Source organism: Thalia democratica, chromosome 4 (genome assembly GCF_965202585.1).
Source record: "Thalia democratica chromosome 4, ktThaDemo2.hap1.1, whole genome shotgun sequence".
NCBI lineage: Eukaryota > Metazoa > Chordata > Thaliacea > Salpida > Salpidae > Thalia > Thalia democratica.
The window spans coordinates 22,700,564-22,714,346 of record NC_139168.1 but is presented as its reverse complement, the minus strand read 5'-3'; the positions used below and the strand labels follow the sequence as shown (position 1 = coordinate 22,714,346).

General features: G+C 24.6%; 1 protein-coding gene across 1 annotated transcript; it reads left to right on the top strand.

Annotated features, from left to right (window-relative positions):
• The first annotated feature begins 4,079 nt into the window (after positions 1 to 4,079).
• Positions 4,080 to 9,931, top strand: LOC145833133 (arf-GAP with dual PH domain-containing protein 1-like). The gene is made up of 10 exons (XM_082940335.1): positions 4,080 to 4,179; positions 4,405 to 4,535; positions 6,006 to 6,094; positions 6,283 to 6,481; positions 6,905 to 7,066; positions 7,839 to 7,913; positions 8,216 to 8,337; positions 8,693 to 8,793; positions 9,586 to 9,629; positions 9,869 to 9,931. Exons 1-10 carry the CDS (start codon positions 4,080 to 4,082, stop codon positions 9,929 to 9,931), a joined length of 1,086 nt encoding a protein of 361 aa, XP_082796461.1.
• The last annotated feature ends 3,852 nt before the right edge of the window (positions 9,932 to 13,783 follow it).

Below are 13,783 nucleotides of genomic sequence, written 5' to 3'. Positions count from 1 at the left end.
AATTATCTTATTGGTTGTTTGTGTTCAAATTTACTTTTATGATTTGTCGTCTTGCTTTCTGTACAATTAATTTTATCTTCACTTTTTTAGTTTGTTTAAATAGAAACAATATACTTCTGTTGCATTTTACTAATAATAATACAAATGTCTTGAATGCTTTTCATTTAAAAATGTAATTCATTAAAAAATTAACAGGTACTCTGTATTAACACAAAAATGATTTTTTAACTGTAATTCTACAATACTTCTTAATGCTTCTCTTTACGTCTTCTTAATTGAATGATCGACCCCTTAGAATGCGACAAATGTGAATATTTTAAAGCAATATTCTTAAAAAACAGTAGTAGGGATAAGTGGTTAAATAATTAGCTACATTTTTTTGCCACATTTAACAAAAAATATTTTTTAATGCATATTATGTTGCTTTTTATTTGCTTTTTATTTTTGTACAACTTTTCAAAAATATAGTTCTTAAGCAGCCGATCATTATTAAAATAAAATTTAACAAGTAAAAACGTTACTTTTAGAACACAACTTATAAGAATTAAATTGTACATTTTTTTACGTTCAAAAATATGTTTAGTTTTTATTTAAATATAAGAAAAAATTGTAAATGTTTAGTTGTTCAATATAAAAACATGATATTAAGCAAAAAAACTTAATATACCAAAAATAATCAGTTCTACTTTGAAAAAAAAAGGAATTAAATTTGCGTAAGTGATTAGAAGTAAAACTGTTTAAGTTAATTAAAAAAAGTTTTACGGGTTTTTGTAGAATAGTTAAAAAAATTAATTACATCAACAGTTTTCAAAAATATTCCAAGTGTATATCCCTTACTTACCTCAAACTGTTTGTTTATTTTTAAGTAGTTATATCTACGCGAAAACCCTTAAAAACGCCGCATGCAGACCGGCATAACTTAAATTGTAAATGTAACTTAAAAATTGTTTTGAAGCTACAAACGTGCTAGTATTTTTAATTTTATTTGCAATACTTTGTGGTTTAATATGGTGAGATTTAAAGCACTTTTATTGCAAGTGTTCTCTTTGAGATGCTAATAAGAAATCAAAAGAAAAATGTGGATTTTTGGTAAGATTAAGATCCGGCATACATTTTATTTATTTAGTTTTTAAGCAAACATTTTATTTATGATAAGTGTTTAAGCTTTTTTCTTATAATTTACTAAAAACTGTTAGTTCACTATTTGACAACCAAATTAATATAATGACATTGTAATAGAGGGTTTCCTAAAGTGGGTCATATGGGCCCCATGGGTTCCGTTTTAGAAATTTTAGGGGCGAAATGGAGGCCGTGACTAGTAAAGCTGCCATAATTTGATAATAACACTAGATATTCTTGAGCTGGTAATGAACACAATCTTTTAAACTTGATCAAAACTTAAACTCAGTTTTGTTTTATATTTCAGAGGCACTTCAGAGCGATAGCTTAAAAATAGAGTTTTTTCATGGTAACGTATCAATTTTTCCTGCTTAAACTTACACTTAACTCTTAAACATTTCTTTAGGTATTCACATTAGTTTGTAAAAAACAAGTTTAAATTCAAAACTTTAATCTAAAGTAAGAATTGAATTTATCAGTAGCATAAGTTAATATTTGGCAAAATCCAAATTTTAGTTTTGACTATTTCTTTTTTGTGAATGAAAAAATTAGTTTCAAAATAATAATAAAATAGATGTAGATGTGATTTAAATATAATTCACTTGTTTAAAAAAGGTTTATTAATGAATATCGTTAGCGCATTCTCAGCATAATTTGCGTGAAACACCATCTCTCAGTTCTAGAATCTTTGTTTATTAGAACTCGCGAGCCAAAAATTTGCAAACAAAGAGATTTTTACAATTTAAAAATTTATAACTAGCATGTTTTTAGTATTGTTTTTGTCGTTTATTGTCGTATTTTGTAATGCTCTTTTTACTTAATTTAATTTAGTTTCGGTAAAAAAAAATTTACTATCTTAAATGTTTTTGTTTTAGCAATTTTGTCTTATAAATTTCTTCAAATCAGCTAAGTGCAACTTAATTCTAGTTTAAACCTTTAAAAAAGACTTTTATACTTTATGACGTAATTGTTGTTTACTAGACAATTCAAAATTATACTTAATAACTAAATTACATCATAGTATTATCAGTTTTTAGCAAGATTATGCTGAGGATGAGCTAAACGAAATTAATTAATAAACCTTTTTTAAATGAGTGAATTAGATTTAAATTTCTTACTTAGACTTTAAAAATAGAACTAAATTTTGTTAATAACCTCTGGTTAAGTATTTTCTCGTCTATAAAATTGTCATACTTAAATATAGGTTTTTAATCTAATAGCTCTTGACTAAAAAAAACTATTTGAAAAGAACTTTTTTAAACTTTTTTGTTTAATTTAAATTTATTAAATACATTTGCATTCTGCAACCTTTGCTTCACTTCAAAAACAGTATATATTTAGATAAAACTAAAAGTAAACCGGATAAATATGAGTAAAAATTTACATTGACTATTATGGCTTTTTCTAATCAAAACATCTGAAACTTTTTCCCGTAAAAAATTTATCACATAAATCTTATCAGCAAAGTTACTAGTTACTACGTTATAAGCAGCTCGTCATACAAATACTTGAGCATAACATTTCAAATTTAAAAAAAAACGCTATACCTTGCTTAAATATATATTTTATTTATTTATGGAATTCAAACAGCTACGAACCTGTGAATTGTTCAAAAAAAATCCGGCCTGTTTTCACAGTATTTGCAGTATTTATTAACTTATAGAACTTTGTTTCACGTAACGTTTATTGTTCTTAATAAAAATCGAATTTTTTTCATGTCTAGTTTTTATTTTCTTATAACAAGATTTCTTAATAAGTTTGTCATATGTGTTTCTAAATATAAACTTAAACTTATTAGTTAATGGAATTTATTAAAATACTATTAAATTTACATCAAAATTAATATTGAAACTTAAGGACTCATTTTCAATATTATGTATTAAAATAAAACAAAATAACATACTTAGTTTATACTTGTCTAACAAATTTTAAAAAAGGGTTTAAAAATCCTTAATTACTTAAAATTAGGTAATTTACAGTAAAGATTTTTTTTTTGAATTTTTGTAAAGTTACAAGAAAAGTTTGACTTAAAGTATTAACAAGAAACAGGTTGAAAAAAGATAAACTTCTTGACTAGAGATAAACAATTTAAATTTCACCTTAGCAGTCAGTTTAAAACTCACTTTACTATAATTAAAATAAAGTTTTCAGATTATAACCATAATACAAAAGATAACAACTTAAGTTTTTTAAAACAATCATTTTAATTAAAAGTAAATGATGGTAAGTAGTTTTGAAAGCTAAGATTAAACAACAAACATAAAACTTTTAAGTTAAACAAAATAACAAAAGTGTTTAAATAATCTAAATAATTAACGAATTTTACTGGTTAAATACGAAAACAATGCGTATTATTTTATAGCTTTAAATCATTAATCCTTTTAGTATTTGAACCAATTTAAAACCGAAATCAAAACTAAGTTTTATAAGTTAAAAAAAAAACAAAGTTCGAATATTTTCAAACAAATGCTTTAAATTGTTGTTAATGTAAGTTTTATAGAAATTTTTGTAAAAAAGTAATTTAATTAGTTCAGCAGTTACGAATAGTTAGAAATTTAAGAACTTTTTAGTTTATAATTTATTTATAGTGTAATTCAATAACGATTTTATTAGTTTCTGCTTTGTTTAAAACGTATTTTATAATTATCAGAAAACCTATAATACTCACATTCGTGTTAACAACTCATCTAAAATAGTTACTAACTAAGAAACATGGCATTTCAAATGTTTAAAATTATCAAAACAAAAAAACTAGTATAGATAACAATAGTTGCATTTTAAGTATTGTAGCTAACTTTTCGAACAAAAGAGTTTGTTTTATAAATTTTTTAACCAGTATTTTTTTAGCCTTTTAGTTTTGTTAATAACTTAAAATTTTTTATTTAATTGTTATCGTTGTTTTTAATTGCACGTAATTTAACAAAAAAAAAAACAATATCATTTTTGGTTAAAATTTCAGAATGGAAAGGAGCAACAGTGTATTACGTCAAGCTTTACAAGGAAGAATAACTGAAGTTTCAAAGATAAAAGAAAATAAAGTCTGTGCTGATTGTAATAAAAGTTAGACTATTTATTAAGCAGTTTGTTTTAACACCTTTAGAAATTAAGTCTTTACAGTTTTTTTTTATCTTGAACTACATTTTTTTAATCATATTTTATAAATTGGTGACAAAAGTTATTTTGAGATTTTTATTTAGAAAAATGTTTGTAAAAACTTTACTCAAAACGTATATACAGCTTCTCTCCATACTTTTACTTGTTAACATAGATAACATTTTTCTAAAGGATCATCATACATATCAGTTGAATTCGGTGTGTTTTTGTGTTTGGACTGCGCAAGTTTTTTGGTGGACAACAAAAAAGTTTTGTTCGAAATTAACGATTCTTACTCCTTCGAAGGACTAGACAACTCTCAAGTAAGCCCGAGTTTTGTTGTAGGTATTACAGTTTTTATTTCCAATGTGATATCTAAAATTATCGTAGTTTAATATAAAACAAAATTTGATTAGTTTCAAGTACTGTATACTTTACACTTCGATCAAGTAAATCTAACTTAAAGGTAAAAGCTTCGAATTTTCGACAATAACTTGTTTTTTCAGTTTAATCAAAGTTGGAATTACTTTATTGAAATTAAATAGGAATTTAAATATATAGACATTGTGATGTCACAACGACGTGGATGGGATTTAAAGTTTTAGTATAATAAAGAAGTACCTATAAATGAATTTTATATTAGTTTCCAATAATATTTTGCCTTTAACCTGTTTAAAAACGTTTTTTCAATAATTTAACTAACTATTTTTGTACACTTTACTTTGATTTCTTAATTTAAGTATAACGTTTGTCTTGAAAGTTCTCAAAGTTTCAATGTTAGACATACTAGAGAGTTTTCCATAAAAATGTAGCTTATCTTTTAATCTCACATGTCAACTTTATATCAATAACTTTTTCAAATTGAGCTTGTTTTGTAGTTTAGTTTTAAATTAAATGTTAAGCTTGTCGATCAAATATTTTTTTGCTTTTGTATCTTTGTAAAACGGATAAATTTAAACGATTTTAAGAAAAAAACAAGTATTCAAAAAAAATTTTCGACTTCACGATAACAACATCTATACATAATGTTTTTATACTATTATAAACTGTTTTAACAAAGTAAAAAGTAGTACTTATTTAAATATTGTTTTTCATTAATTTTTTTAGTTCGTTCAATAGTCTTATTTCTTCAAAAAAATTTGTTTTCAAAAATAAATTATTTTGTTTCTATCTACTTTTATAAACAAAAATAAACTAGTAAAATTATAACGTAACAAAATTAAACGCTAATTTAATCTTTACTTTTTTTTTTTGTATTTCACATGTTTAAAGAGATCTTTTTATAATTGATTAAGGAAAGTTTAACTTAATAACAATTTTAAAAAAACGTTAGTGTTATTTGTTTTCCGAATTAAATTGTATGGTTTTATCTTTTTAAAATAAAACTTAAACTTGATTTTTAACACTTTAAAACTATATAAAAACTTTTTGTTTCACAAATTTATTTTTAGTCTGATAGTGTTATGTTTTGTTGTTATCATCGTTATTAGTAAACATTCTTAATCTTTTTGTAGTTTAGTCTGGAAAAATAAAACTTAAGGTTTTTTATTACCTTAATTACTTTAACATAAAAAAAGTTGATGTTAAACTTACATTAAATTTTTCAATAAAAATACAAAAATTCTATGCGATATGGAATAATCGACTACTTAATATACTAATTCTATGCTTCATCAAAGAATTATGTATAAATTAAACGTAGAAACAAAATCATAAAAAAACTTAAGCATTCATTCTGTTTTCTGTTTTATCATTTACCTATCGCTGTATTCGCAGATAAAAATATTTTCCAGATAAAGAAGTTAGGAAACAAAAATGCAAATAAAATCTTGGAAGAACATCGACCTGTATACTTTACAAAGCCCACATCAAAAGACCCCAAGTAAATAAAGTACTGTTGTTTATTGTAATGTAAGTATTGGCTAAATGTAGTTTAGATTTGCAACTAATTTAAACTTATAATTTGTATTTCAAGCAATATGTTGATACTACTTTAAACTAAAAAAAACATCACATAAATCTTTAAATTAAAATAACAAAAACTAAAACTTTAATTTTTATATTCTTCAGATGCTACAAAGAGCATTTCCTTTACTGCAAGTACCTGTCCAAGCTCTTCGTGAACGAGCTAGCGCTATGTAGGATCAACCGGCTGCGAGTGAAGAGGGAGATATTCTTCAAGCTGCACAAACGTACCATAAAGTTCAACAAGAGAATGTTCGTGTGCGACAGGAACTCACAGTGCCTAAAACTCTACCACTCCAACGATGTGAGAAAATTTGTATTGTTTTAACGGAATATATTGAAATATCTTTACCAGGTATTCAATAAAACTGAAATAAAATGATTACTGAAGACCATTTAGCTTGTCGTTTTGTTTTTGTATTAGATATAAGTTATTTTTTGTTTGTATTTTGTATTTAAAATATTAGACTTCGTGTTTTAAACAGACTTACACAATAAAAATCAATAACTGTAAGTAAACTGTTAAAACATTTACCAAATAAAAAAGAATTTTTGTAAAAGTATAGTCAGTTTTACTCTAGTATTTTAAACTGACAGCAAAATATTTATCTTTTATAAAAGGTTTTAGTAAACTTTGTTGTATTTTAGATTTAAAACATTTACAAATTTCATAATTTTCACTTCTTCTTTTCTTTCATATTTTTTTACAATATATTATTATCCACAGTCAGAGAAAGCTAAACACAACATAAAGTTTGAAAATTTAGAAATATGCATGCAGAATATCAATCACGAAAGTAACACTTCACTAAACTGCATCAAGTTCGGATTTATTGATGAAAAACTGAAAGTGAAGCGATATGTTTACGCTTATATAGACGAAGAAATGGTAGTCTATATATTATTTTAATTTTCAAACAAAGGTGTAATATTTAGTTTAAAAAATATGATTTATGTTTAACAAACAGGCTTTTATGGATTGGTACGTTCTTTTAAAAGCGTCAATTTTTGAAGCGTTAAAACAAATGTACTCAGAATTAACAGACGAAAAGGTATGGATGAAATTAAAAAATGTTGTAATGTTTAAAGAAATACTTTTAAAGTGGTAAAAATTTTTAGTAAAAATCCAGAAAAACTTGGTTTATAAAAACTGTTTTTTTTTTGCTCAGTTATTAAAAGTTTAGGGGTTGGTTGTACGGTTTACTAATTATAATTTTTTTTATGTCTTTGTTAAGAAGACTATTATTAAGCTTAACTTTATTTAGTAAAAGTTGAATTTAATAGAAACTAAACTTTTATTGTTAAATTCTATGTACAATATTCATGAGTAAAAAATTTGAATATTTAGCATATTAAATAATATGTTTTATAAGAATATATTTTATTTTAGATTCTAAAACAATTTGATGGAACTCCAATAATTCAAGGTTATTTGTTAAAAAATACTACAAAGGTGATAATTTTTATTTATTTTAGTTAAAATTTAGTTCAAAAAATTAGTTAAAAAAAAGCCAAACAATAAAGTAGTAACTAACTTCACTTCTAAAAACAAACTACAACTTTTTTATACCTTCTTTAATTCCCGTAGTACTTCTATTGGTACTTTTTTTTTAGTTGTTTGAACAACAATTGCGAGTTATTTATATAAACACAAATTACAGGACAATTCTAACGTGTTTACAAAGAAGTACTTCATTCTTGAAAACCGATGCTTAAGATACTTTGAAAATGAGAAGGTTTGTAGTTATCGAAGTTTTTACATAGTAATAATTAAACTTACTTTTTTTTTCTTTGTTTTTTGGTTAAAAATACTAATTAAAGCTAAATAAAAAAACTCAGATAAAAAAAGAATAGTTAATTCTAAAGTTTCAAAGTTAATAAAAAGACTTTTTTTTTCAAAATAAGCTAGGCATCAATAATAAATAAAAAAAATATAAAGTCAAGTTATTTTATTTAAATACAACTGGAAATAAGAATAGTTAGGTTAAATAAAAAGGAAGAAAAATCTATTTTTCTCAATGTTTACCATCTTTACCAGTCTTCTTACCCAATCGGAGAGTTGTTTATAGACCATGGTTTTCTAGTGACCAAAATAAGAGATTTTAAAGCAAAAAATAACATTTACATCAACGGAATACAAATTACAACTAAAAATAGCAAGTTAGTTCAGTTTTAAAACTTGTCTATCAAAAAAAAAATTGAACAGGATCTTGTAATTATATGTTTTTGTTAAAGTTAAAATAAATAGTATTATCTGTAAGTTAGTTTATTTTGTTAAATAAGAAATTGTATATAAAATGTCATTCTTTTAGTTTCTATCATTTTGTACACAGCATATATGTGCCATTTTTATATACTAAATTTTTAATTCAAAAAACTAGGAAACCTTATTTTATTTATAAGTTAATTTTATAAAAGTTAATAACCTGACCATATTTAACACTTAAATCTATTTACTTTTAAATATCAAAGTTTGCTTATTACAATTAAAAATCAATGTTTTTTAAATTTTAAGTATACTTATGCTGTGTGCTGAAAGTAAGTCTAGTCAACTTTCTTGGTTCAGCGAGCTTTCAAAACTCAGCAAGGCTCCGGTGACGGCAATGGATTATGTTGGTTAGTTGATTAAAAAAAAAAATTAAAAAAGGACTTTAAAAATAAAATAAAAAAGTACAAAAAGTTTCTGTATTTTTAAAACTTACTTTTGCCATGTCACAAAAAATATTTCCAAATTATTAAAAAAAAGTTTTTAAATTTTAAATACAACTACATACGCATTTTTTTAATTTTTTGATGTGTACATTAGTTTTGCCTTTGAAATTTTTTTTTAATTTTTTTAAACATTTTAAATTGTCAGAATTCGAAATGTCAAAATTTGAATATTCGTGCATTCAATGTAGTATATATATATATATAGCTTTGTCTATCTTACTTTATAGAGTTTTTAATCGTGATCATTGCGTTTGCATTAAACACCGTGTTGAATATTGTCTAATTAATGTTTATTTGCTTATTTATTGGAACTATAACTCAATATAAAGTTAATAAAATTATTTGTTTATTCATACATTCTGACTTTCCTGATTGTTCAAGCTTTGTTTCTCAACTTTGGTATTTCAATTGAAATAGTTAGTAACAGTCTAAAACAAAAACTTAATGTTTTACGGCCTTTCTAGTATAGTTTAAAAGAGTGTTAAAAGCATTAAATAGGATTTGCCCGAAAACCCGTGGTAAAAAAAACAAAGTAAACTAGTCTACCAATATTATTTATTTAGCTTTAAAGTGCATATTGTAAGTACTATATATAATTAGAGTTTTGTCAAAAAATATCTCTTAAATAATCGACAGTTATATTTCAATTTCAATCAGCACTAAAAATTTAAACTAAAATTTTTAATGTTTTTTTAGGTCTTTCCGGAAAAGAGTCAATTTCTGCACTAAACATTGATTTGGTAAGATTAAATAAACTTATATTAATTTACTAAGTAGAAGAAAAATAAATAGCATAATTTATAAATTTTTGTATTAGAAACCTTCGTAAAGAATTTAGATATGCATTTTTTCAACAGTATAACTATTACTAATATACATTAAAAAACACTTTAGTTGTTATGTTACTTATTTACTAATTTTTTTTTGTAAGTTACAGTTTTCTTCAAATTGTCTCCTTTTAAAGTATGATTTAAATCAGCGTTTCCCAAAGCGGGACAACCCCCTTAGGGGCCATCAGCAGCAAAGGGGCCACAGGGGATAATTTAAAACTTACACTAGATATTCTGTTGTTGATGATGAAGAGCAAAAAAATGTCTTACGTGTTTTTGATGGTAGTTTTTTGAGTAACCTTGTTGGAGGGGGCCATCATAGCTTTTTTAATTTATTAAATGGAGACCTTTTGAAAAAAAAATTGGGAAAGCCCGATTTAAATTAACTCATTATACAGTTCAAGCTTATAAATATGTTTTAAAAATGTTTATAATATTTCGTCACTAACTAAATCAGCCACACTATATAGTTTTGAATAAAATACCTTATACAACTCTTTGAAAAAAACTTATTTGACTGACTTTTTGATATTCATTATTTTTTTTTGGTTTAATCTAAATTAATATTATTATTTTACATCAAACTTTTTAACAGAAGAGGACAACTGGAAATAAACTCGGTAACTTGTTTAGTTTGAAATAAATCACATAATTTTAAGCAAATAAAAGCAAAAGTTTTGCTGATAGTTATATGGCTTTTTGAGTTAAATGTTTCGTCTTGTAATTCGTATCATAAAAATTGACTTTTTAAACATTGTGTTTCGTAAAACTTTGATTGAAAAATAACTGAGATAATTTTTCATTTGTTAGAATATCTTAAAAGTTTTACAAAGGTATTAAAAAGTATTTACAATGTAATTAATTTTTTTCAAAACAACAATCTATTTCTATGTGCACTAAACACAACATTTTCCATCAATTTTTTCTGTTTAAGTAAGTTTAAAACTGTGTCTAATTTAGTTTGTGTAAAAATGTTTAAACTAGTAACTATTTTAGTTATAACTAGAAAATCAAGAGTAATTTTAAAACACTATTTTTTTTTTATAAAATGAATCTTAATTGAGTGTGAACTAAAAAAGAAACTGATTGAGTAAAAGAAAAAGTAAATAAACGAAAATAACCCTGATAACTTTAATAATACAATTAAATTGGCATGATTTTTTTGAACTTAAAATACCGTTTGACCACAAACTTAATAACTTTTAATTTTTAACTATTATTACGAACCAATTTTTGAAAAGAAGTAATGTTTGGACTTTTATAAATTAGTCTTATTACTAGAAGCTAGTAAATAATTTTATATACATGAAAGATACTACTTTGGGTTTTAGTTATTTTATAACTTTTTAAAGTATAGTTTGATGATTTACTGAACTATATTGCTAGAAACGGGTCAGTTATGCACGAAGAAACCTTTTTTTAAGTTTTTTGTTTTGCACGAAGGATCATTTTAGCAAAAGAGTATAAACAATTAAATAAAATAAATATATGTATATATAAAAAAAGAAAAAAACAAAAAGGTTAATCTATAAATAAAACAAATAGGGGAAAATTTAATGACTTACCGACCGATTGTATAGGTTAAGAGTGACTGTAAAAGTAAAAAAAAATATACTAAAATTTTTTTATAAAAAAGTCAAGAAACAAAAAAAAAAGAAAAATTAATTTACAAAAAAAGCGAAAAGAATAAACAAAGTTACCGACCGAGGGTAACAGTTAGGGGTAACAGTGATAGTAAAATCTAATATAAAGAAAAAAATAAAATAAAGCCATGCATAGGTGTCTTCGTGAAAAAGTGACCCTTCGTGCATACTTGACATCTACCCGTATTGATAGCACATAATGAAGTAATTAAAAAAGAGCTCATTTTAAAAGTTTAAATTTTTATTTTGGGGAAAAAGTCAGAAAATCTCACTGTAAGTTCTGCATGTTCTTTAAAAAATACTTACCTCGTAACAGCTTAAGTTTTTTTTTTCTTATTTAAGCTTGTTGGATTACTAGTTTAGAAATCCATCATAAAAACGCAAATCATCTTTTAGTACTTGTAATTTTAAATTAAACAAATAAGTATACTAAAAGAAATATGGGGACTTTTTAGAGGTTTGTTTGATGTTAATAACCGGAGTTTAGAGACCGAACTCATTTTCAAAATCGCAAATGTTTAGTAAAAATTTAATAAATAATCATCCCACTTTATGACATGTTTACTCTTTTACTAGTTTAATACTATTTTCCCTCAGTAGTTATCGTCAACTGGTGGCCTTTTTATTCCCAATATGGGGCGATGCCAATTACTTTTTGGAAAATCTTGCTTAGCAATTCAATTGTTATCTTATAAATATATACAACCGCTTTTGAACACAAACTTTTTTTTTAATTGCTACGTTTTGGCGCTTATTAAGTATGAACTTTTTGCAAAAGATTAACGTACAATCAAAAATACTGCGAACTTGTGTATTTGTTCTTTTAATAAAAATATGCTGCTAGACTAAAATACAATTGTAGAACGTTTTTTGATTTTTCAGTTTCGATTTATTTTTGTACGAACATTAAAATAAGCGTTTGATTTTTTTTCAAAATGTTAAATAAAAATGTTTTTGTTACTCAGTGAATTTAGAATTTCTTAAAACACTTCCATAATTGAAGACCAAAACTGAAAAAAGGTCAATATCCTTAAAACTATTAAATATATATAAAGAACAAATATACTAATTTAAGTTAATTTATTAAAGAGTATTAATAAAAGTTAGTTACAAATTTTGTGAATTTTTTGAGATATGTTCCAGGACCAAAAAAGCTTTGGCTAAATTCTTCTTTGTGCTCTACCACCAACCCATTAAACCCAAACTCGAAAATTTTTTTTTAAATTAATTTTTTTTAGCTCTATCGTCTAGCTATTAAATTCTTTAGAGTATACATTTTAAAACAAAAGAACAATGCAATTATTGTGGTTTGAACTTTTTTTTTATCAAGAAAGCGGCATTTTTCCTTATTTTAAAATAATTGCCTTGATATACTAACAATAAACATGCAACAAAAGATAACAATAAAACATTTACATTTCTTTGACGTGTTAAGATAAATGAGCCGATACTATACTCTGCACTAGAGCAGAAATATATAAGTGAATATTCAAGTTGAATAACCTGTTAGAGTTCAGACATTAAAGTTTAAACAACAAAATACAGAATAATACGAAGAATATCAGTATTTAACCTTTTAGTTTAACTTTTATGAGTACTGCAAATGTATCAGTACAGCAATTACAATAAAACTCTAGGCTTCGGCCATAAACTAAAATATTTGCGCTAATTAATTATAGGTTTTAAATAATTAAAAATAGTTGCGTACACGGATTAAAACATTACTGCGTTAGTATAGCTGCAAAGCTGCAACTGAATATGAAAATACTGATAGTTTTTCAAGGAGTGTAATTTCGTAATAAAAACAAAGTATGGCCAGTTCACATGAGAAAATAAAATCATACGGCAAATGGAAGTTAGCCGAGTAAGATATATAAAATAACGACAAAGAACGTAAAGATTTATTAAATAACTGTTCAGCACTGCTTTTTGCAACTAAGATGGTCGCAACATTTTAGACCAGTGCTTCCCGAAGTGACCAATTTGGGGGCCATGTGCTGTAAAGGGGTATCAGAGGAGATCTAGAGTGGACGATGAAAAGCAAAAAAAACTTTAGGTGTTTTTAATGGTAGTTTTTGAGTTAGATAGCTTTAATTTTCTGTTCAAGGCGCCTTTTGAAACAAAGTTTGGGAAACCATGCCTTAGGCTTGTAATACACAATTCAGTTAATTCACTTATTGTTTTAACAAAAAATTTACTACTAAATTGTCATAAGGCACTAATTTACTTTCGTGTTTTTCAATTTATATTCTACGTTCAAAATATAGACAGTCAACTACAGATTTGGTTTGTTAACTACAAATATATAAAATTTACTTAAAATATTACAATAGAAATAAACCAAAACGATAAAATTTATAAAATTTTATTTACCAAACTTCAGTGCAAATACGACAAGATTTAAAAAAAAATAATTTGTAA